Source organism: Periplaneta americana, chromosome 11, assembly GCF_040183065.1.
Source record: "Periplaneta americana isolate PAMFEO1 chromosome 11, P.americana_PAMFEO1_priV1, whole genome shotgun sequence".
Classification (NCBI taxonomy): domain Eukaryota; kingdom Metazoa; phylum Arthropoda; class Insecta; order Blattodea; family Blattidae; genus Periplaneta; species Periplaneta americana.
The window spans coordinates 124,377,457-124,401,561 of NC_091127.1; the positions used below are offsets into that span (position 1 = coordinate 124,377,457).

General features: G+C 40.1%; 1 protein-coding gene across 1 annotated transcript in view; it reads right to left on the bottom strand.

The window, feature by feature from the left end:
• Nucleotides 1–24,105, bottom strand: part of LOC138708546 (putative uncharacterized protein DDB_G0282133) — a 29,332-nt gene that overhangs the window by 1,671 nt on the left and 3,556 nt on the right. Inside the window, exons 2-7 of the mRNA XM_069838662.1 lie at nt 15,210–19,682; nt 12,707–15,160; nt 10,163–10,321; nt 7,296–7,456; nt 3,640–3,889; nt 793–969 (exon numbers count right to left, since the gene is read on the bottom strand). Of these exons, the coding sequence (XP_069694763.1) occupies nt 793–969; nt 3,640–3,889; nt 7,296–7,456; nt 10,163–10,321; nt 12,707–15,160; nt 15,210–19,596 (7,588 nt within the window). The 5' untranslated portion in view covers nt 19,597–19,682. The remainder of the gene's footprint in view (nt 1–792; nt 970–3,639; nt 3,890–7,295; nt 7,457–10,162; nt 10,322–12,706; nt 15,161–15,209; nt 19,683–24,105) is intronic.

Consider the following 24,105-nt stretch of genomic DNA (forward strand, 5'->3'; position numbering starts at 1 on the left):
AGTGAGAAACAGTTGAAAGTCAATTGGTTCGTGAAACTACGTCGTTTCTTAGAAACGATTTTTGTGTGCGTAAAATGTGACACTGTATTATCAAAACATTGAATTATCTGAAGAATTTAGTCTTCAGAAAGCAAAATATATAGCAATCATTGAAGCAAAGCTTGGCGACCGTAATGTAAAACTACTTATTGAAGGACTAATTTACTTAATGTTATAATATTCAACTTCAAAATGCATTAAAGACCGTAGTCCACAAGTTTATAAACACTGACGTGTAATGAACATTGAACAAACACAGAGTCACGTCAAGAGCAAGTTCACTCTTAAAGCAGATATTATATAAAACTGCTGGAAAATATTTTATTACTGAATATTTGACAGTAACGCCCGCGAAACCCAAATGTGGTTTTGTACTGAATACAAAAGCAGATGTTTCTCACAATTTTGCATAGTTTTTAAAGTTACTGAAGGAAATTTATTCCTCTGATAAAGTTATGCCAACAAAGCTATGTTCTTTCAGCAATAATAAAAGCAGTACTTTGAACTCTCTATTATTATTATTTATTAGGAGTATAACCATGAGACAGGGCAAGTTTATTAATGAATACCGTAAAAATCCTACTAGAAATTGAGGACCATCTGAAAGAGAAGTTATATATGCAATTAAATATTTAAATCTTTACATTATAATCTCCTTTTTTTGCTTAGTCAAGAGAATCATGTCACCTAACAATTCTATTCACATTCGACACAATCTATTACGAGAAAATAAAAAGTAAGTTAGTATTTTACCTTCGCCTGTTGTTTCATTGCTACCTTGGGCAGTTAAACTTTCGACTTTCAGATAAAATGAGCCTTTTTCTTTCTGGCCGTCGTAATACTCTCCATTGTTGCAGACGACGGAATGGCCTAGTGGTGTGTTCAAGACCGTCAAATTCGTAAACTGTACCTGCTGTCTACGACCCACATCTGAAATAATATAAATTACATGATCAGTGCTGAAACAGGAATCTTTAGGGGCTGGATAATAGCCCTACTACTATTAGTATTATCAGAAAGCTGTAAAATATCTCTTACAACGGTTTAGATTCGACCGGTTAGAGAACATCCGTCAAGGTCGGGCAACCGACCGAATATTCGATTTTGAACCAATTACTCTTTACGTTTGGCAGATAGAACACCAGACGCACTTCATCATATATGAAACCGACATTTTCTGAGTACACAAACGGAGTAACAATTGAAGGAAATTTACTTTGTCTTATTAAAAAATGTGTTTGCTTGATAAAGATCTACAAATATTGATTGGACACTTTAATACACTTATCTTCATAACTAATACATAAATGAAGAAATGTACACTGGTAACAACAAAGGAAATAGCCTAAGTGTAATGCAGAGTATGAAATCTGGTGCGCAAAGAAATGCAAAAATAAAATAAATTACAATTACTTAATAAAGAGAAGAGCAAATAAGTACATAGGCCCACATTCTAGTGTAATATTTACATTTTAAACTCAAAATGCATACCTGTAAAACAACAGAAGTTAATATACAATGCCTTTTAATTATTCTAAAGAGCTGAACTATTATTTCATTAATAAATCACTTTTTTAAGAAGATAGTGTTATTAACAAAAAGAAAGTACTCTGAAGCTCAAATGCTTGTACTTTCACGAAGCATGTTGAAGGTATCCAACTGCAATACCAGGACTGGATGAATGAATGAATCAATGAATCTATGAATGAATAAACTCATGAATTAATGAATTAATCTGTGAATCAATGAATGAATTAATCAATCAGTCCATACATGGATGGATCAATGAGTCGTTGAAGGGATGAATGGATGATGGATGATTGATTGATTGATTGGTTGATTGATTGGATTGATTGATTGATTGAACTGAGAGAGGAAGAATTGTCAATTAAATGGTAGGCCTACACAAAGACATACGCGTCCTTGCAAGGGCTCTTGTAACTCCTGCATTGTTCAATGTAGTCTTCCTTTGCTGTTCACCCACAAAGAATGAGAAAAACAACTGGAATATTCGATAAACCGAACGGGATACTCTGCGAGTTAGGAGAGTTTCGCATACTGACTATAGCGCCAGGCGTTCAATAGCAATATATAATTAATGTTTTTCGTAACCGGTTGTGCACGACTCTAACTACTATACTTGACATGGTTCCTTTTGTTCTTTGGTGTTGGAATTGTTATCATTCTCGACATTTCGTTTGAAATCGCCCATACAAAGTATTCTTACGGATTTCTTAAATATATAGGCCTACTATTATTTCCTTTGGAAAATGAATTTAAAATTCCGCCCCTTAATGAGAGCGACAGTTTTTTTTTTCTCGCGCGCGAAATTTCAGGATTTACAGCACTCATTTCCGCGATTGGTCTAACTGCCTGTAATTTGAAGCGTAGAATCTTTGACTGTAAGCAGATGCTACATTGTATTGCAGTTAATGAGACACGACCATATTGTATTATTTGCCTATACCATTAATATCTAAATTATAATTTTCATTCATCTTAACCTTTCGGTGAATAAAATGTGAAAATATAATAGGATCTGATAACATCCAGTTTGGGTTATATAACATAAACAAACCTAATCGAGCCATTGGAACATAAAAGATCTTTATAGCCCATTACATAGTTACTGGTATATGAATGCTGTATATATTTATTTTATTGGATTATTGAAAGAAGTGCTGTTGATTACAACATGTAAGTAGACCAAATATACTGTACTTTTACCGAAGCATACACTCTAGAGAAGAACGAAACTAACTGCCGCTCTCGCTCGCTGTGTTCGCTGCATTTGTCTTTCGAGTCTCGGGTCGTCATTCTCGCATCGCTTCGAGTCTCGAAATAACATTTGGTCGGCGTGGAAAAATTTAGTAACTTTGAATAACATACATCATTGAAATAAATAACATAAATTTTTAAATGAGACAAAACGAGATAAGAGAATATCTTAGTTACTAAATGTTCTGATTCTAATGCATGATATTACCTATGGTTATATAAATTAAAAAAAAAACAATTCTCAAGTACATTTTCATTTCTGAGAAACACAAAATATGACATTAATATCTATTTACTCGAGATTGCACACTTGATCATAAACATATGAAAAGAAAATTCCTAGCCTTTTAATAAGGGCCTAGTGATTAAATAAAGATTGGGGAACGGATTATTATATACTGAAATGTAGAGATGATGTTTGAAATAGGCTACTTGATTGTTTATACATAAATAACTGTTGCCAAAATAGATAAAAGTTCAGTCAGGTATAAACAACTGTGGCGATTCAAGGCTGCTTGATGTTCGGGACTTCGGGAGTGATCAATCTCGGCGTCTCAAAACACTCACAACCAGTCTTTACGTCAAGGACGCGACGTAATATAACATTGTCGTGCGGGTTTTCGGCTTTGCGGACGCTGTTAGTCTCGTTTTCTCGATCGTTGTTCATCTCTAGTACACTCCTAAAAAGAACTAAGAATTTCTTGTTTGAAAGCATTCGTGAGATGTGATAATACGCTTCGGTTGTAAAGTTTGTCGATGTGTTTCTAATATATTAGATCTTTGACTGTGTTGACTATTCTATGTACTGTGTATGATACTTACTTATTGCACCCGGAAAGCGTTCTTCATCCACTACTACATCTACTCCGATGTTATCTACATAGTATTCCTCCTCAGTCTTTTTGAAAGACAATGTGACTATATTATCATAGTCTGCTCTTGCTGCTCGCGACGAAGGGGTTGTTGCCACTTCGCCTCCCCAGGATAATATCAGTATCTGTGAGTTGTCCTCTGCTGAGCATGATCCAGTAACGCCTACATTTTCCGGGACTTCGACTTTGGCATATTTGGTCTGTTAAACATAACAATTCAGACAGCTAAGAAAAAAGCATTGATTAATATGTTGAATCTCTGCTATCATCATCATAATCATCATCATCATAATCATCATCATCATCATCTGCTGTTTCGCGCATTCCATCCTTATTTGTAAAGATTATGAATGAACAATTTACACCAATGAGTAGCGGGATTCTCTTGTGTAGTCAAGATACTACAGAGCTTAAGGAGACTTTTAAAATTTGCATGTCTTCACAGATTTAAGAAAGAAATCATGTAAGGAGCTTGAATTTTTTACTAATACAGTGAAACCTCTGTATTTGGACACCTCTGTATGTTAGACACCTCATTATGTTGGAAATATCTTCTTGGAACCGGAGAAATTTCTATGATTTTACATGTCCAATATATCCTCTATATTGGACACTCCTTATAGTTCTATCTTGGACGATTCTCTGTTTTTATTCAAGGCTTAAACTAGAAAATAAGTAATTGTCGCAAAAATGCACAAATGAAAGGTTATATTTGTGCAAACTGTGAAAAGCTTGTACAATATTATAAATAATTATTCAGAAATATAAAAATTAATGAAGTATGCAGAAACAAAAAGTTACGAAATTTGTTTCTTAGAGTTTTATTACTTTCAATCCATATTCCCACACTCTAGATGTACTTATGTAAGTAAATCATTAGACGTAAGTATATATTTGGAATCAATTACTGCTGAATTTACATCACATTAAAATACGTTATTTTGTGGGCACTCTATACATTGAAATTCCTTACGAATAGGCACTTCAATATTTATTGTTAGCAGAGTGCTAAGTCTTTTTACTGAAAGGCGGTTTCTAATTCCAGTTTTTACAAGATTCATGCAACTAAATCCTTGCTCACTATTTACAGAATGCGATGGAATTATATATTGATATGATATGATATATTTCGTCACAGCTCTTCTTTACATGTAATGGTGTACCTCACATTTCTGTATCCGATGCCACCATTAACATATTATTACAATAACACATTATTTGCAATACACGTCTACACAAATACTCCCAATTACACTATGTACCTTTTTTTGTTAATTTGTCAAACTCCCCTTCAGTATTTCTCCTACATTTCCTTTGCTATTCTCTATTTGTTCATTAATCCTAATAAATCTAATATTCTATACTACTTTCACACCCCGTTTATCCTCTAACTACTATTCACTAAAATCTCAATTTCAATGTGTCTCTATAAATTATCATATTGAATTTGTTTGTCCTATTTGTTCTTTGACCTTTTCTCCTATCTTTCTTTTATATTCATTTACTGTTCCAACATTCAAATTTTAGTACTAATTTTATGCTGTCACTTGTTCGCTTCTCTTAACCCTTTCTCACTATTTTCTCTCATTCCTATTTGCGCTCACTTTCACTTTCTCACTATTCTCCTTACAATTAATCCATTGTCACTATTCTCACTTCCTATAAATACTTATATTTTATTCTACACATCTGTTTATACACTTTCTCTCTCCCCTATACTTCTCGATCTTTTCCAGTTTCACTTTATTTGCACTTTTTGATCACATACACATTTTTTTAAACGTATCAAATATCTCTGCTATATCCTCGGCTGTGGCAGGTTTTGATCTTTCTTTACTGTTCGTCTCTGCCTTATTTCTGTCTTTGTCTTTCTTTCTATTTATTTCTTCTTCTATTCCTCTTTTATTTTCACCCCACGCTTTCACTTTCACATACTAGAGTTCCACTTACACTCGCACCCTTAATCTTTTCACTACTTTCTTCCCTATCACTTCCTGATTCTTGGTTTCTCTTTTTATCGCCCCTCGCCTTTTCCCTAGCGCCCGTGTTTCTTGTTCCGTTATTGTCAGCATTCCTTCTGGAGTGCGCTAACCTTACCGCCATCGTATGTAGACTAGGAATCCGCTTACACTGTATAATCACGTTACTGTTTTCGTCTCCTTGCTGTGCCATCATCTTTACACTTCCTCGTACGTCAGTATGTGAGTTCCTGAACTCATTACTATTCACTCCTGTTACCATGTATTGATCTGCGAAAATCACTTGTTCTGTCCTTGAAGTTGGGATGATTTTCTTCCACCATTCCTGCTCCTTCCCTCCGCTTATGTAGCTAACGCCGACTCTCTGTTGCCTTTTCGTTGCTTCCCTCTGCAAAGTTGAAATATGTCCACTGTCCTCTTTCGTTCTTCTCGTTAGTCCAAATTCTGGATGATCTTCATTCCTCAGGCAAAACTCCAGATCATACCATTTTCCGTTCACTTTCAGTTTATCCTCGTACATTTTAGCAAAGTGACCATTCGCCCTCGCTGCTTTCATATAAGGTAGCCTAGAAGCTGTTTTCTTCTATTTCTTACTTCAAATGGCATATCTTTTACCACTCTCACTCCTGAACCACAGAGCCGTCCTAGGTTATTCAGAATAGCTTCCCGTACTTTTGTATTCCTAAAGCTCAAGAAGATAGGTCTTTTGGTCCCGTTCCCTAACCTGTACGAATGGTCGACATGTTCTTCTCTCAACTCGATATTAAAGATCACTTCACATAAATCTCTCACTTTTTCCAAGTTATCCATCTCTTTTTCCTGGCCCCTTTCTTCGACCCCGAAAATTATTAAGTTATTTTTCCTCATCTTGAGATCGTAGTCACTCATCTTCTTCTTTAATTGGTTATTTTCTGCCATCAACTCTTCTATCTTTTCACTGATGTTTTCTACCTTTAGTCTTAAGTTTTCTAAAGCCTGGTTCTTCATTTCTACTTCTCCTTGAATCAAGCCTGCATTATTATTCCTTTCCTCTCTACTTAATTCACATACTTTATCCTGTTCTGATGTCTCTTTCTGTAACCACTGTTCCATCTTCTCTTACTGTATTCTTCGCTTCTTCCTCAGGCCAATAGCCTTTATACTGTGTTAGCGAGTTGTGCACACGCGACTGCTCTCTCCGGCTTTCTGCTGTAAACTGGATGGAATTATATAAATAAAATAGTAGAAATTGTTCACTTAACTTATATGAATTGCACCAACTCTTTGAAATCCATTCCTGAACATCTATTACCCAATATCTTTTTGAACATTCCCCATGGCATTAACATTTTTTTTAAATATAGATTCTCAGAACTGATTAGCTGATACACATCTCTGATTGCATTTTCTCCATTACTATCTTCGTTTCTGAAGTCCATTGTGGTTGTCGCATTTTTGCACATTTACATTGAAAGTTTGTTACATTTTTAGAAGTCGAGTAGCAAATTGCGACTGTGGCATAAACCTAGGTAATTGGGTCTGAAAACTATCTCGGCGGTAGTTTTTTAAATCTTACAGAACCGATATTTGCTAACAACAAATATCTTGCACATATTTAGTACTAATTTAAAGTCATCACTATACTCACTACTCCATTGATGTCTTGATACGCAACCATCAGGACGATGCCCATTTGTGCTTGAATACAGGCTTCGCCACTCTCGTCCAATACACTGAAATCCCCAATGTCTGGTTCTCCATGGTCTGGTATCTCTAGTTCTGGTTCATCCTCGTGATTTTCACACGGTTCTGAAATTAAATAAATAAATAGTGTCATGAATATGAAAAATACAGTACTTTCTGTACATTTCGTAACTGTTTAGATTCTTATGTTATTAGTAGGCTTCGAGACTTCGGACCCAATAGAGCAGTTCAGTGGGAAATCCGCATAACGGCGTACTGAGTATAGTGGTAGAGCGTACAGTGAGTGGGGGTACTGTAGAATGAATGCCAACAAATACGCAAAGGAAAACGTTCTGGATTTGAAGGTTCTGACGAATAATTTGGTTTTTATACCCATTTTCAGACTGTGTCTGAAACTATTGCACGGTTAGAAAAATCAGAGCAAGAGATGCCGGAAGCCCTCAAATTAATTTAGAAAATGACCCAGAGAATTAATGAGACACCAAGTACACCGGTTACTGAACGTGTAAAACAGAAGTGGAAATCAATTTTATGTAAAAATAACGGATATGGAACATTTTGTAACATAAACAGCAAATTAGTGGACATAGAGTCACCCGAGAATAAAGGACTGTCTCTTAGAAAGTACAATGACGTTAGGTTTTTTCGTTTTGCTCCTATCACGTCATCCGACGTAGAGCGCAGCTTTCCACAGTAAAACTTTGGCAGAATACCGAAAAAGATTTACGTTTGAGACACTGAAAATGTATCTTGTAGTACATTGTAATTCGGTACTGTAACTGCACTTCCTAAAGACGACCAATAGGATAAATGAAGAAATTAAAATTGCTACATGCTTATTTCCACCATTAACACTGTGTATAATTAAACATAAATGCTTATAAAAGACAGAAGAATAAATGCTTTTCACATTCTTTTGACATTATCATTCTGTAATGTATATTTACTTTCAGAATGTACATATGTGTGTTTCCCCATACTACCGTACTCTACTCTAAATAGCAACGTTGTTACCTCAACACATCTCTACCTTTCACTACCTGCAGCGAGTCAACAACCTATAGTGCATGCACAGTAAACTTATTGTATCGGGTCCAAAGTCTCGAAGCCTGGTTATTAGCTACATTTCTGTCTACTTATATAACCAATTGTAGCTACTTTAGAGTCTATTTTCGTCACTTCGCTCGATGATGTACACATGCACGCACTAACACATACATAGTTAATCTTATTACACACTGTACGTACATTTGCATGCCTTTAAGAAATTATACAAATTGAACTTGTTGCTTATAAAATTATTCGATTGTGTAAGTTAAGTAAGAGTAGTCAAGTGTGGAAGTAGCACTTATCTCAAGGTAGGCCTACTCCTCTACAAGGGGTAGCTTCCCTTAACAAACGTAATCAGACTTCGTATCTACAAAAGAAATATACTATCTGTAACTACTGTACAAAGTTTCATGAAAATATATTAAATAGGAGAAAAGTTATTAATTTTCACTAAAAGCATCCCTAAAAGGGGTAGTTTCCTTATGCAAATGTAATATAAGTTTGTATACAAAACAAATAATCTAGTTGAAACTATTACATAGGAGAAAAGTTGTTTAATTTATTTTCTCTAAATGTGACCTCTTAGTGAATAAGGGGTAGTTTTTCTTATACAAACGTAATTAGTTTGTGTACAATACAAATATACTACCTGTAACTACTGTAGAAAGTTTAATGGAAATCTGTTAAATAAGAGAAAAATCTATTAATTTTGTGAATTTTGGGAGCTATAGCGTATAATGAAATCCGGTTTCGCAAGACATTTATAAGTTCTGAGGAGGGGGGGAATCTTCATGCTGACCACACGCTACCACCGTACTGATAGGATGATCGTTCACCTTTGCTGAGGCCAACAGTCGACAAGTAGGTCTGGCCTTCCACAGGATATCGCGCAACGGATTTCTTGTTGGTTTTAATATATTGAGATTCTTTTCTTTAAATTTCGTCATTAACTTGTAGATTTACGAATAACAATTGCAGTAAATGTTTGGGAATTAAGTCCGCTTACCATAGTTTTCGTGAGCTAAATAAGGAGGTATTAGAAATATTTCATAAGCGCAACAAAAATTGGAAATGATTCCATTAACTTTCTGCCAAATATAGTGACAAACTAGCTGCCCATTTTATTTATATCTTTAACTTCTACAACAACCGAAGTGAAATGGAACTCGATTTAGTCGATTTCGAGTTGAAGGTCTTTTTATGTTTTTTTTTTATTTCAAACCTATTCGTTTTCACTTAAAATTGTTACATTTTATCTGCATGTTTCCCACTGTAATGAGAATATGAACTTCAACGACATAAAAGCTATTAGTTGTTACTGTATAAGTCATTGTCCAAGAGATTATTTTGCGACTATCTTGCTGGCCGCATGACGGAAGTCGCTAGCATAGTTTTATGCGTGAAATTACTGCTTAGTGTTAAGGAAATAACGTATACATACTGTATTAGACAAGTGGCGTAACACCCGTGACATCAGCAAGACGACTGGCCTCCACATTAAATGATATATGATATGATATGATATGATATGATATGATATGATATGATATGATATGATATGATATGATATGATATGATATGATATACTGTATATGATATGAAATGATATGATACGATACGATATATGATATGATATGATATGATATGATATGATATGATATGATATGATATGATATGATATGATATGATATGATGATATGATATGATATGATATGATTCATAGAAACGTTGGTGTCTTTGTGTTCAAAGTTTTTAACTTACGTAGTTGAACATTGCCGCCATCTCGAAAGGCGAGGAACTCCACTCGTTTGAAGGAGACGGTCATTACATCGTCCACTATTTGAACACCGTCACTACACACATATTCTTTTCCAACTTCGATTGGGAGAATGTCTTCTTTCACAATTACGTACGTCCCTTCTGCAAATATAAAAATATTACATTGTTATTATTTTTGTTGTTATTGAAGCTCTTCAAATAAAGAACAAGTTAATCAACCACAATGTTACTTCTTCGTCTATTTTATGCATGCTTAGTATAGAACGTTTGGAGTTTACAAAATACCATAGGCTAAATAGGCGGACATCCGCCTATTTGTAATAAAAATGTGCGTATTTTATAACATATATAAAATAACGGAAACAAATCTGTTGCACTTATTTGATTATTTTGAAATACAGCAAAGTAACCTACCGTATAAGTCTACATATAAGCTATGTAAAGTGTTTATATTTGAAGCCATGCTTAGTAGAGCGTACAGTATTTAGATTTACTAATGTTATTTTATATACATTAGAAAATACGTAAATAATTTATTTCAGTTATATTACAAAGAACGGAGATATCAGATAAGAAGACGCCCGTATACTCAATGGTATTTTCTAAACTCCGATCGTTCTGTAGAGAAGTATACAGGACCTAAACTTTCATAATTAATGTACAGTTGTGATGCTTCTTGAGTATTAGAACCATGTTGGGAAAAGTATGAAATATTTAAAAAGCCAATTGTCCATGGTGATCAGTAGTTTTGCAATTTTTGTCATTAGGTCTTTCTTTCGCGAGTTCATAAACGCAGACAGTGTTGTAGTTTTGACACAAATTCTAGGAATAACCCAACCCATCCAGAACTTCCCTAGTACAGTCAACATGACTAAGAGCAATTTGAATCAGAACAATAGACAGAAACGCAAATAAAATTTCCTAAGGCTATGGCGGTAGTTATACTAATATATACATCAAAATTTCAATCCTAAAATTTTAGCATCAGTGAAGTTCACTGCGTATGATGTCACCACTTCCCCCCCACTACTTTGAACGCTTCTTCCATCCCTCCAAATTACCAAGCAGGCTTGATTCTAATCCTGAATGCTCCGAGCTGATATGATATATGCAATTCAATCCCGATGATGTAGTAGGCAACGACGCTTGGAATATCTGTATACTTCAAAGCCAAAACTGTAACACCCATTGGAAAATTATATTTTTTCACTTACTAACGACATGCTATTCGTTTCAAAATTACTTTGAGTGTATTGCTTCTATTAACATAGGAAGGTGTTCAGTGACAGCAACGTCACAAAGTAAATCCTTAGGAAAAAAGGAACAGAATTTTGCATTATTTCTTTTCATTTAGTGGGAAATCGACTTTGTAGAAAGATTGCAACATCGCAATAACTTCAGTAGCACTTACACCCGTTCTCCTCAGCAGTGAGGGGTTAGCTGTAAAGAAACACTGCCTGCTGCACGCTCCGCTCTGCAAAACGCTCTATACGCTGCGAAACTCAAGACTTCCGTTGAAGGACGCATCTACATTTCGGTAAATACGTTGCAAAATATCCATTTCTTAAAGTGATTTATTAAAAATTAAAGCATTAAAATACTTTTAAACCGTAAACATGACAGAAAACTTATCGAAGTATTTGTTGGAATTGAGAACGTATAATCCAATGATGTTTACAAAAGGTGTATTTCTAAAAGTCCTCAAATGTAATTGAGATAAAAAATTATCGTATTAAATAATTATTTCTGATAACTCTAAGAGTAAGGGAACAAAATGGTAGAAGAATTTTAATTCATACTATGCTAATGATTCGTCACTTAAAAGGACTTACTGAACATCTTTCACCTAGCATAAATATAGGTCTATCGGACTATAGCTTGTTACTCGCCTTTTCAAATTGCAAGTTTAAAAATACGTAGTTTTCATAAACATTGGGGCTTATATGCCGTCCACTGAACAGTCAAGATTACTTATGGAGTTATGATATGATTAGTATCCGATCCGAAGTAAATTCTACGAGATACTGTGTGTGTGTGAAGATTTTTGGAGTAATTTCCTTCCAAATACTACATAAAACTGGCCAGTATTGGCATTGTGGAGATTTTAATTTCTGAGTTTACGTTTCCTTCAAGGGAAAATTTAGTATCACCTGTAATAAAGCGGATAGGCGAAGACGATAACTGGCAGGATTCAGTTTTGACACAACAAGAAACAGTCTGTAAATTCTATTTGTAATCTTCTTTTTCATGAATTGAATTGTTGTTTTACGTATGTATTTCATTCATGTGACTGTTTTAACTTTTTTTTGTAAGAGGATTCATATCAATTCTAAAATTGCATAATCTAACTTTCGATAGAGCAGGGAATAGTCGCTTGACGACCGAGGTCAAACATTGCAATATTTCCGGGTACTATTGAATAAAACTTGTTGTTTCTGTTAACTGCTTATTTATTTATACTTTTATACAAGATCTCATTTGAGATCGCTGTTTATAATCCTATTATAATTGCTGAATATCACTCACCGGGGTTCGTATAGCTTATGCTGCTCAAGCTGTATGTCGCATCTTTTTTTATAGCTGTGAGAACGAGAGTGTTTTCATAATCCAGTTCTGCAGACACAGAACGACGATGACGTCTATGAACATGGGACTCCTCAACGCCTAAGTCTAAAGAGCGTACATCAATTCTGCTATTATCCGGCAACAGCGGTGCCGTCTCTGACAGTTTCTCTCTTGTTGTCGTCGTTGTGGGCAGTGTCGCTGTGGTATCTGTTGTTGTCGGTGTAGTTGTGGTCTCTGTTGTCGGTGCAGTTGTGGTCTCTGTTGTCGGTGTAGATGTGGTCTCTGTTGAGGGTGTAGTTGTGGTCTCTGTTGTCGGTGTAGTTGCGGTCTCTGTTGTCGGTGTAGTTGAGGCCTCTGTTGTCGGTGTAGTTGTGGTCTCTGTTGCCGGCGTAGTTGTGGTCTCTGTTGTCGGTGTAGTTGTGGTCTCTGTTGTCGGTGTAGTTGTGGTCACTGTTGTCGGTGTTGTTGTGGTCTCTGTTGTCGGTGTAGTTGTGGTCTCTGTTGTCTGTGTAGTTGTGGGCTCTGTTGTCGGTGTAGTTGTGGTCTCTGTTGTCGGTGTAGTTGTGGTCTCTGTTGTCGGTGTAGTTGTGGTCACTGTTGTCGGTGTTGTTGTGGTCTCTGTTGTCGGTGTAGTTGTGGTCTCTTTTGTCGGTGTAGTTGTGGTCACTGTTGTCGGTGTTGTTGTGGTCTCTGTTGTCGGTGTAGTTGTGGTCTCTGTTGTCTGTGTAGTTGTGGGCTCTGTTGTCGGTGTAGTTGTGGTCTCTGTAGTCGGTGTAGGTGTGGTCTCTGTTGTCGGTGTAGTTGTGGTCACTGTTGTCGGTGTTGTTGTGGTCTCTGTTGTCGGTGTAGTTGTGGTCTCTGTTGTCTGTGTAGTTGTGGGCTCTGTTGTCGGTGTAGTTGTGGTCTCTGTTGTCGGTGTAGTTGTGGTCTCTGTTGTCGGTGTAGTTGTGGTCTCTGTTGTCGGTGTTGTTGTGGTCTCTGTTGTCGGTGTAGTTGTGGTCTCTGATGTCGGTGTAGTTGTGGTCTCTGTTGTCGGCGTAGTTGTGGTCTCTGTTGTCGGCGTAGTTGTGGTCTCTCCTGTCGGTGTAGTTGTGGTCTCTGTTGTCGGTGTAGTTGTGGTCACTGTTGTCGGTGTTGTTGTGGTCTCTGTTGTCGGTGTTGTTGTGGTCTCTGTTGTCGGTGTAGTTGTGGTCTCTGTTGTCGGTGTAGCTGTGGTCTCTGTTGTCGGTGTAGTTGTGGTCTCTGTTGTCGGTGTAGTTGTGGTCTCTGTTGTAGGTGTAGTTGTGGTCTCTGTTGTCGGTGTAGTTGTGGTCCCTGTTGTCGGCGTATCTGTGGTCTCTGTTGTCGGCGAAGTTGTGGTCTCTACTGTCGGCGTAGTTGTGGTCTCTGTTGTCGGTGTTGTTGTGGTCTCTGTTGTCTGTGTAGTTGTGGTCTCTGCTGACGGTGTAGTTGTGGTCTCTGTTGTCGGTGTAGTTGTGGTCTCTTTTGTCGGTGTAGTTGTGGTCTCTGTTGACGGTGTAGTTGTGGTCTCTGTTGTCGGTGTAGTTGTGGTCTCTGTTGTCGGTGTAGTTGTGGTCTCTGTTGTCGGAGTAGTTGTGGTCTCTGCTGTCGGTGTTGTTGTGGTCGCTGTTGTCGGTGTAGTTGTGGTCTCTGTTGTCGGTGTAGTTGTGGTCTCTGTTGTCGAAGTAGTTGTGGTCTCTGTCGTCGGTGTAGTTGTGGTCTCTGTTGTCGGTGCTATTGTGGTCTCTGTTGTCGGTGTAGTTGTGGTCTCTGTCGTCGACGTAGTTGTGGTTTCTGTTGTCGGTGTCGTTGTGGTCTCTGTTATCGGTGTCGCTGCAGTCTCTGTTGTTATCGGTGTTGCTGCGGTCTCTGTTGTCTTCGGTGTCGTTGCGGTTTCTGTTGTTTTCGGTGTCGTTGCGGTCTCTGTTGTTGTCGGTGTCGTTGCGGTCCCTGTTGTTGTCGGTGTCGTTGCGGTCTCTGTTGTTGTCAATATAGTTGCGGTCTCTGTTGTTGTCGGTGTCGTTGCGGTCTCTGTTGTCGTCGGTGTCGTTGCGGTCTCTGTAGTCGTCGGTGTCGTTGCAGTCTCTGTTGTCGTCGGTGTCGTTGCAGTCTCTGTTGTCGTCGGTGTCGTTGCGGTCTCTGTTGTCGTCGGTGTCGTTGCGGTCTCTGTAGTTGTCGTTGCGGTCTCTGTTGTCGTCGGTGTCGTTACGATCGCTGTTGTCGTCGGTGTCGTTGCGGTCTCTGTTGTCGGTGTAGTTTTGGTCTCTGTTGTCGGTGTAGTTGTGGCCTCTGTTGTCGGCGTAGTTGTGGTTTCTGTTGTCGGTGTCCTTGTGGTCTCTGTTGTCGGTGTCGCTGTGGTCTCTGTTGTCGTCGGTGTCGTTGCGGTATCTGTTGTTGTCGGTGTCGTTGCGGTCTCTGTTGTTGTCGGTGTCGTTGCGGTCTCTGTTGTTGTCGGTATCGTTGCGGTCTCTGTTGTTGTCGGTGTCGTTGCGGTCTCTGTTGTTGTCGGTGTCGTTGCGGTCTCTGTTGTTGTCGGTGTCGTTGCGGTCTCTGTTGTTGTTGATATAGTTGCGGTCTCTGTTGTTGTCGGTGTCGTTGCGGTCTCTGTTGTCGTCGGTGTCGTTGCGGTCTCTGTAGTTGTCGGTGTCGTTGCGGTCTCTGTTGTTGTCGGTGTCGTTGCGGTCTCTGTTGTTGTTGATATAGTTGCGGTCTCTGTTGTTGTCGGTGTCGTTGCGGTCTCTGTTGTCGTCGGTGTCGTTGCGGTCTCTGTAGTTGTCGGTGTCGTTGCGGTCTCTGTTGTCGTCGGTGTCGTTGCGGTCTCTGTTGTCGGTGTCGTTGCGGTCTCTGTTGTCGTCGGTGTCGTTGCGGTCTCTGTTGTCGTCGGTGTCGTTGCGGTCTCTGTTGTCGTCGGTGTCGTTGCGGTCTCTGTTGTCGTCGGTGTCGTTGCGGTCTCTGTTGTCGTCGGTGTCGTTGTGGTCTCTGTTGTCTTCGGTGTCGTTGCGGTCTCTGTTGTCGTCGGTGTCGTTGCGGTCTCTGTTGTCGTCGGTGTCGTTGCGGTCTCTGTTGTCGTCGGTGTCGTTGCGGTCTCTGTTGTCGTCGGTGTCGTTGCGGTCTCTGTAGTTGTCGGTGTCGTTACGGTCTCTGTTGTTGTCGGTGTCGTTGCGGTCTCTGTTGTTGTCGGTGTCGTTGCGAACTCTGTTGTTGTCGGTGTCGTTGCGGTCTCTGTTGTTGTCGGTGTCGTTGCGGTGTCTGTTGTCGGTGTCGTTGCGGTCTCTGTTGTTGTCGATGTAGTTGCGGTCTCTGTTGTTGTCGGTGTCGTTGCGGTCTCTGTTGTCGTCGGTGTCGTTGCGGTCTCTGTAGTCGTCGGAGTCGTTGCGGTCTCTGTTGTCGTCGGTGTCGTTGCGGTCTCTGTTGTCGTCGGTGTCTTTGCGGTCTCTGTTGTCGTCGGTGTCGTTGCGGTCTCTGTAGTCGTCGGTGTCGTTGCGGTCTCTGTTGTCGTCGGTGTCGTTGCGGTCTCTGTTGTCGTCGGTGTCGTTGCGGTCTCTGTAGTCGTCGGTGTCGTTGCGGTCTCTTTTGTTCTCGGTGTCGTTGCGGTCTCTGTTGTCGTCGGTGTAGTTGCGGTCTCTGTAGTCGTCGGTGTCGTTGCGGTCTCTGTTGTCGTCGGTGTCGTTGCGGTCTCTGTTGTCGTCGGTGTCGTTGCGGTCTCTGTTGTTGTCGGTGTCGTTGCGGTCTCTGTTGTCGTCGGTGTCGTTGCGGTCGCTGTTGTCGTCGGTGTCGTTGCGGTCTCTGTTGTCGTCGGTGTCGTTGCGGTCTCTGTTGTCGTCGGTGTCGCTGCGGTCTCTGTTGTCGTCGGTGTCGTTGCGGTCTCTGTTGTCGTCGGTGTCGTTGCGGTCTCTGTTGTCGTCGGTGTCGTTGCGGTCTCTGTAGTCGTCGGTGTCGTTGCGGTCTCTGTTGTCGTCGGTGTCGTTGCGGTCTCTGTTGTCGTCGGTGTTGTTGCGGTCTCTGTATTCGTCGGTGTCGTTGCGGTCTCTGTTGTCGTCGGTGTCGTTGCGGTCTCTGTTGTCGTCGGTGTCGTTGCTGTCTCTGTTGTCGTCGGTGTCGTTGCGGTCTCTGTAGTTGTCGGTGTCGTTGCGGTCTCTGTTGTTGTCGGTGTCGTTGCGGTCTCTGTTGTTGTCGGTGTCGTTGCGGTCTCTGTTGTTGTCGGTGTCGTTGCGGTCTCTGTTGTTGTCGGTGTCGTTGCGGTCTCTGTCGTTGTCGGTGTCGTTGCGGTGTCTGTTGTCGGTGTCGTTGCGGTGTCTGTTGTTGTCGATGTAGTTGCGGTCTCTCTTGTCGTCGGTGTCGTTGCGGTCTCTGTTGTCGTCGGTGTCGTTGCGGTCTCTGTTGTCGTCGGTGTCGTTGCGGTCTCTGTTGTCGTCGGTGTCGTTGCGGTCTCTGTTGTCGTCGGTGTCGTTGCGGTCTCTGTTGTCGTCGGTGTCGTTGCGGTCTCTGTTGTCGTCGGTGTCGTTGCGGTCTCTGTTGTCGTCGGTGTCGTTGCGGTCTCTGTTGTCGTCGGTGTCGTTGCGGTCTCTGTTGTCGTCGGTGTCGTTGCGGTCTCTGTTGTCGTCGGTGTCGTTGCGGTCTCTGTAGTCGTCGGTGGCGTTGCGGTCTCTGTTGTTGTCGGTGTCGTTGCGGTCTCTGTTGTCGGTGTCGTTGCGGTCTCTGTTGTTGTCGGTGTCGTTGCGGTCTCTGTTGTTGTCGGTGTCGTTGCGGTCTCTGTTGTTGTCGGTGTCGTTGCGGTCTCTGTTGTTGTCGGTGTCGTTGCGGTGTCTGTTGTCGGTGTCGTTGCGGTCTCTGTTGTCGTCGGTGTCGTTGCGGTCTCTGTAGTTGTCGGTGTCGTTGCGGTCTCTGTTGTCGTCGGTGTCGTTGCGGTTGCTGTTGTCGTCGGTGTCGTTGCGGTCTCTGTTGTCGTCGGTGTCGTTGCGGTCGCTGTTGTCGTCGGTGTCGTTGCGGTCTCTGTTGTCGTCGGTGTCGTTGCGGTCTCTGTTGTCGTCGGTGTCGTTGCGGTCTCTGTTGTCGTCGGTGTCGCGGTCTCTGTAGTTGTCGGTGTCGTTGCGGTCTCTGTTGTCGTCGGTGTCGTTTCGGTCTCTGTTGTCGTCGGTGTCGTTGCGGTCTCTGTTATCGTCGGTGTCGTTGCGGTCTCTGTTGTGGTCGGTGTCGTTGCGGTCTCTGTTGTCGTCGGTGTCGTTGCGGTCTCTGTTGTCGTCGGTGTCGTTGCGGTCTCTGTAGTTGTCGGTGTCGTTGCGGTCTCTGTTGTTGTCGGTGTCGTTGCGGTCTCTGTTGTTGTCGGTGTCGTTGCGGTCTCTGTTGTTGTCGGTGTCGTTGCGGTCTCTGTTGTTGTCGGTGTCGTTGCGGTCTCTGTAGTTGTCAGTGTCGTTGCGGTCTCTGTTGTCGTCGGTGTCGTTGCGGTCTCTGTTGTTGTCGGTGTCGTTGCGGTCTCTGTTGTTGTCGGTGTCGTTGCGGTCTCTGTTGTGGTCGGTGTCGTTGCGGTCTCTGTTGTCGTCGGTGTCGTTGCGGTCTCTGTTGTCGTCGGTGTCGTTGCGGTCTCTGTAGTTGTCGGTGTCGTTGCGGTCTCTGTTGTCGTCGGTGTCGTTGCGGTCTCTGTAGTTGTCGGTGTCGTTGCGGTCTCTGTTGTCGTCGGTGTCGTTGCGGTCTCTGTTGTCGTCGGTGTCGTTGCGGTCTCTGTAGTTGTCGGTGTCGTTGCGGTCTCTGTTGTTGTCGGTGTCGTTGCGGTCTCTGTTGTTGTCGGTGTCGTTGCGGTCTCTGTTGTTGTCGGTGTCGTTGCGGTCTCTGTTGTCGTCGGTGTCGTTGCGGTCTCTGTAGTTGTCGGTGTCGTTGCGGTCTCTGTTGTCGTCGGTGTCGTTGCGGTCTCTGTTGTTGTCGGTGTCGTTGCGGTCTCTGTTGTTGTCGGTGTCGTTGCGGTCTCTGTTGTGGTCGGTGTCGTTGCGGTCTCTGTTGTCGTCGGTGTCGTTGCGGTCTCTGTTGTCGTCGGTGTCGTTGCGGTCTCTGTAGTTGTCGGTGTCGTTGCGGTCTCTGTTGTCGTCGGTGTCGTTGCGGTCTCTGTAGTTGTCGGTGTCGTTGCGGTCTCTGTTGTCGTCGGTGTCGTTGCGGTCTCTGTTGTCGTCGGTGTCGTTGCGGTCTCTGTAGTTGTCGGTGTCGTTGCGGTCTCTGTTGTCGTCGGTGTCGTTGCGGTCTCTGTTGTCGTCTGTGTCGTTGCGGTCTCTGTTGTCGTCGGTGTCGTTGCGGTCTCTGTTGTTGTCGGTGTCGTTGCGGTCTCTGTTGTTGTCGGTGTCGTTGCGGTCTCTGTTGTGGTCGTTGTCGTTGCGGTCTCTGTTGTCGTCGGTGTCGTTGCGGTCTCTGTTGTCGTCGGTGTCGTTGCGGTCTCTGTAGTTGTCGGTGTCGTTGCGGTCTCTGTTGTCGTCGGTGTCGTTGCGGTCTCTGTTGTTGTCGGTGTCGTTGCGGTCTCTGTTGTTGTCGGTGTCGTTGCGGTCTCTGTTGTTGTCGGTGTCGTTGCGGTCTCTGTTGTTGTCGGTGTCGTTGCGGTCTCTGTTGTCGATGTAGTTGCGGTCTCTGTTGTCGTCGGTGTCGTTGCGGTCTCTGTTGTCGTCGGTGTCGTTGCGGTCTCTGTTGTCGTCGGTGTCGTTGCGGTCTCTGTTGTCGTTGCGGTCTCTGTTGTTGTCGGTGTCGCTGCGGTCTCTGTTGTCGGTGTCGTGGTCTCTGTTGTCGATGTACTTTCTGATGGTATCTTCGTCTCGGCCGGTGTCGATGAGCTGGCTGTTGTTGTCGGCGGTACGGTTGTTATTGGAGAACCCCATTTTATTATGATGGTGTTCTGTTGATTCTTATCGCTTCCACAATCTTCAGATACGAAATCTCTTGTCAAGTATGGAACGTCTATGTCCTGTAAAAATGTATTTTTATAATGATAGCAATAAGATAAAAAGGAGAATAATTTTATTTACAGGAAGAATATCAAAATTACTTTAAACGATGCTGTCAAAATTATTATTATTCACAGAAAATTCATTTATATAATATATTCTTAACAGGAAATGATAAAAAAATGGAAATCTTGTCGAATTTTGTTCTCGTCCAGGTACCAATTTTCAATAAGTACCATTGCAAGCAACAGGATACCTGGCATGTCTATGACAAAACAAACATGAGAGAACGGACAAACATACAGTCTTAATCGCGTTATTGCTATATTATTATTATTATTTTTATTATTATTATTATTATTATTATTATTATTATTATTATTATTATTATTATTATTACTTTAACGACTCTGTATCAACTACGAGGTAATTTAGCATCGATGGGATTGGTAATAGCTAGATTGTATATGGCGAAATGAGGCCGAAGATTCGCCATACATTACCTGACATTTGCCTTAGGGTTGGGGAAAATCTCGGAAAAATCCAATCAGGTAATCAGCCCAAGCGGAAATCTAACTCGCTCCCGAGCGCAATTCCGAATCAGCAAGAAAAGGCGTTAGCCGACTGAGCTATGCCGGTGGCTGTATATTTGCAGTCAGATATGCTACCACTTCAACCACAGCGAAGAACAGATGTGTGAAGAAGTGTACAATGTCTAGGGACCGTACTTTGTCCTGGAGTTTTTACTGTAGCGGATGAATTTGTGTGCATGTAGCAAGCTTATTACTTGTGTCTGCTCACCGACTCCTCTTTGGCCAAGCAGAATAAAAGATGGATCACTTTAACAATTACACTAATATTTACAATTTATATTATTTAAACTATGTGCACTAAATTTATTTTATTGAGTTATTTTACGACGCTGTATCAACATCTCAGGTTATTTAGCGTCTGAATGAAATGAAAGTGATAATGCCAGTGAAATGAGTCCGAATTCCAGCACAGAAAGTTACCCAGCATTTGCTCGTATTGGGCTGAGGGAAAACCCCGGAGAAAACATCAACCAGGTAACTTGCCCCGACGGGGATTCGAACCCGGGCCACCTGGTTTCGCGGCCAGATGCGCTGACCATTACTCCACAGGTGTGGACTAGGTACATTAAAATACGCAATTTTCACTATTTACACTATAATAAAAATATAGGCCTATATTCATAAAACATTATTTACACTATTATGAACAGTGTTATGTATTTTAATGGAAGATATTTCATTTCATAATACTATAGCCTACTTATTTATAGTGTAAGCCTAAATAGTGTATAATAGTTTATAAAGGGGCTTCAGACACTGACTACTTACAAAAGGCGATTGCCAAAAAGACTGCTTTTCGTCTCTAGAATATCGTCGTTTTTCCTACAATAACTCCTATGTGCAAAATATACAATTTTTCAGTAGAGGAAAAAACACATTAATTCATCCTATGGCAGCCGTACATAGGGGATTGTGAATTCTTATATTTTCGAAAGAAAGAAATATAATTACATATAGGAGATTTTATTATTTGCTGTATCACTATTTAAGTTATTTAATAGAGCAAAAATCTGAAAATCGATAAATATGTTACATATGAGTTATAGCAGGAACAATGACGATATGATCTTTCTTCAAATACAGCTTTTGTGAAATATGATTTTTATTTTTAAAATATCAAATTGAACACTAAATTGTAATTGTTTAAATGTTGGCATTACATGTAACTAAACACATCTACATTTGGCTGTTATTATATTATTATTATTATTATTATTATTATTATTATTATTATTATTATTATTATTCCATTATCTTCTCTGTTGCTGTTATTTATGTTTGCTACGAATTTTTATACTGGTTGAGTGGAAGAGAAGGCCTTTGGTCTTAACTCTGCACAGTGACAATAAATGAATTAAAAAAACGAACAATTAATTTAAATTGTAGGAAACCTCATCGCAGTGTCAGTCTTTATAACTATAATGCACTGTAAGCAGTTTATAAGGTTTAGTTTTGAATCACGAATAGAAAGTCAACTTCAGCACAAACAAGATGCTGTGGCACGCGTTAAATATGACGTCACGTCAATACAGTTTATGAACAGCTAACCTTATCTCCGTACGCCCAGGGATAAAATACGGTCCCTAATAATAAATTTCGTTAGAATATCATTGTTTGTTTTGTTTCAAGGTGAGACAGGTGACTTACAAAGAATGGTTATGAAATAGGCCTAATATCCTATTTCAACATTCTGCACAATGAGTTTTTATCAACAGTAATCTCACTGGAGGGTTTGATTTATCTAGAGAAAATCAAAGCTCGAGTGGGATTTAATTGACTATGACATGATTAGAAGAAAGTATATAAAGATTAGAAGTAACGAAGTACTCCAATACAATAAGATATTAATTGACTTACGAAAATACAACTGTCTTCGAATATATTATTATTATACCATCTCAACATTGCAAATATTTCGCTAGATGGCAGTAGTGTGTTATGCTTTGCTGTTTTCTTCTTATCAGTTGTGCTAAATAATTAATCTTCATTAAAAACTGTGGACGGTTACTAATCAAGAAGGCTTTGTTGATTCAGTTTCATTTTTATTAAAACAGTTGCATTCCACTTCAATTATCCGGATCCCAATAATCAACGTCATTTGACAGATGATTTTCAATAAACCTTAATATTAAGCAATTTCTGATACGTGACTATCCATGTGGCAGAAGCTATACATAACCTAAATAATATAAACATGTGTTAGAAAAGTTTTAATTGGGGATGATGAAATAAACTAGAAAAGTTTTAATTAAGGATGATGATCCCCAAAAAATAAACATAAATAATTTTAAAAGGAACAATTATTGAAAGTACAATTTTCAAATTTGAATGTTTTAGTGGTTGGTAGTTCAGTTGATGTTATATTGGACGTGTGCGTAAAAGAAGTGGAACTCGTTGATGTATATGGTGTATTCCTCAACTTATTCAGGATTTCTGAATGGTGCTCTTCATTTATTTGTAAATAGGGTTTCAGGGAAGAAGCATAACTATGACCACTGATCTTTATTAATTGTTGTTCTTGAATGCCAATGCGAGTCATATTTGAAACTGCTATGTATTGACTGGAGTGGTTTGTAATTTTCTGTTTTTTGACGTCCAGACAGTGCAGTTTGAAATGTTGGCAAACAAAGAATAAATTCTAGGGTAGTGATAAAAACAAACAAATGCTAGGGAAACGATGAAATTAAACAAATGCTAGGGACGCGATAAAATTGTGCTATAAGAAGCCATGATTGGTTGAAAGAGGTTGTTTCGTACCCGTTTTATTGGTCATAAGTAGTATGACGTAGTAAAAGTGTAATAGTTCACACAAAACAGGAAAGTAATTGGTTTTTAGCAATAAACTTTATTAGAAATGGAGGATGACTACTCAGAAGGTTTTTTTTTTTTTTTTTTTTTTTTTTTTTTTTTTTGAAATATAAATCACGATTGTATGAAATATTGTGTTAGCAGTATAACAGAACAATCAAATAAGTTCAATAATATTTTGTTTGCAAATTTTTCAGAAAATTGTTCCCCAACGCAACTATTTATCCATTATATATCTGATATCAGTATATCACAAATAATCATATGGATACTGAAGACCACATATCGAGGATTTCAACTATTGTCTGGATTTGATGTGCGTACGATAAATTCAAACACATATTTAAGAACGCTCATATCAATTCGCTAATCGTTCGCTTTTAACAAACTGCTAGTCTATATTTTTCCTCATCTCCAGATCGACAATTTGTCTTGGAAAACTTAGGCCTATTGATTTGGCTCATTGTACATTCCATCAACAAGAAATAATTAAGACAACTCAAAAACAATAATAGATTTACATACGCCAACTGGTCATCTCCCTTTTAACCTCTCAAGTGGCGAAAACAATCGCAAATCTATTTATATCTGAACCTGAACAATTCAATAAATTGCAATAGGAAAAGGCAATACGTTTTTCAATCTTTCTGAAAACTCGTACACGTGGGTCATCAATGGTAACCAATTAGATACAGGAGTTACTGAGGCTATGCAATGGGCTGTTAATGAGCATTTAACCTTCATCATAACTATTTAAGAACAGTACATTATGCAACGAGTCTATAATGGTAGTAATTAAGACGCAAGTATGTTTATGAAACGAGCGCAAGCGAATTTCATAATTTTCATACGAGCGTCTTAATTACCATTATAGGCAAGTTTCATACGACTTTTTATGCCCAACCATATTTCTAACTTGAAATTATTCATAAGTATTCATATTATTCTTATCTGACTGGGGAGCGGAAGTGACCTAGTGCAATATCTCGTAAACTGTGAGATGTGCGCAGACGCGAAAGTATTGATTTTTTCCGAGGAGCAA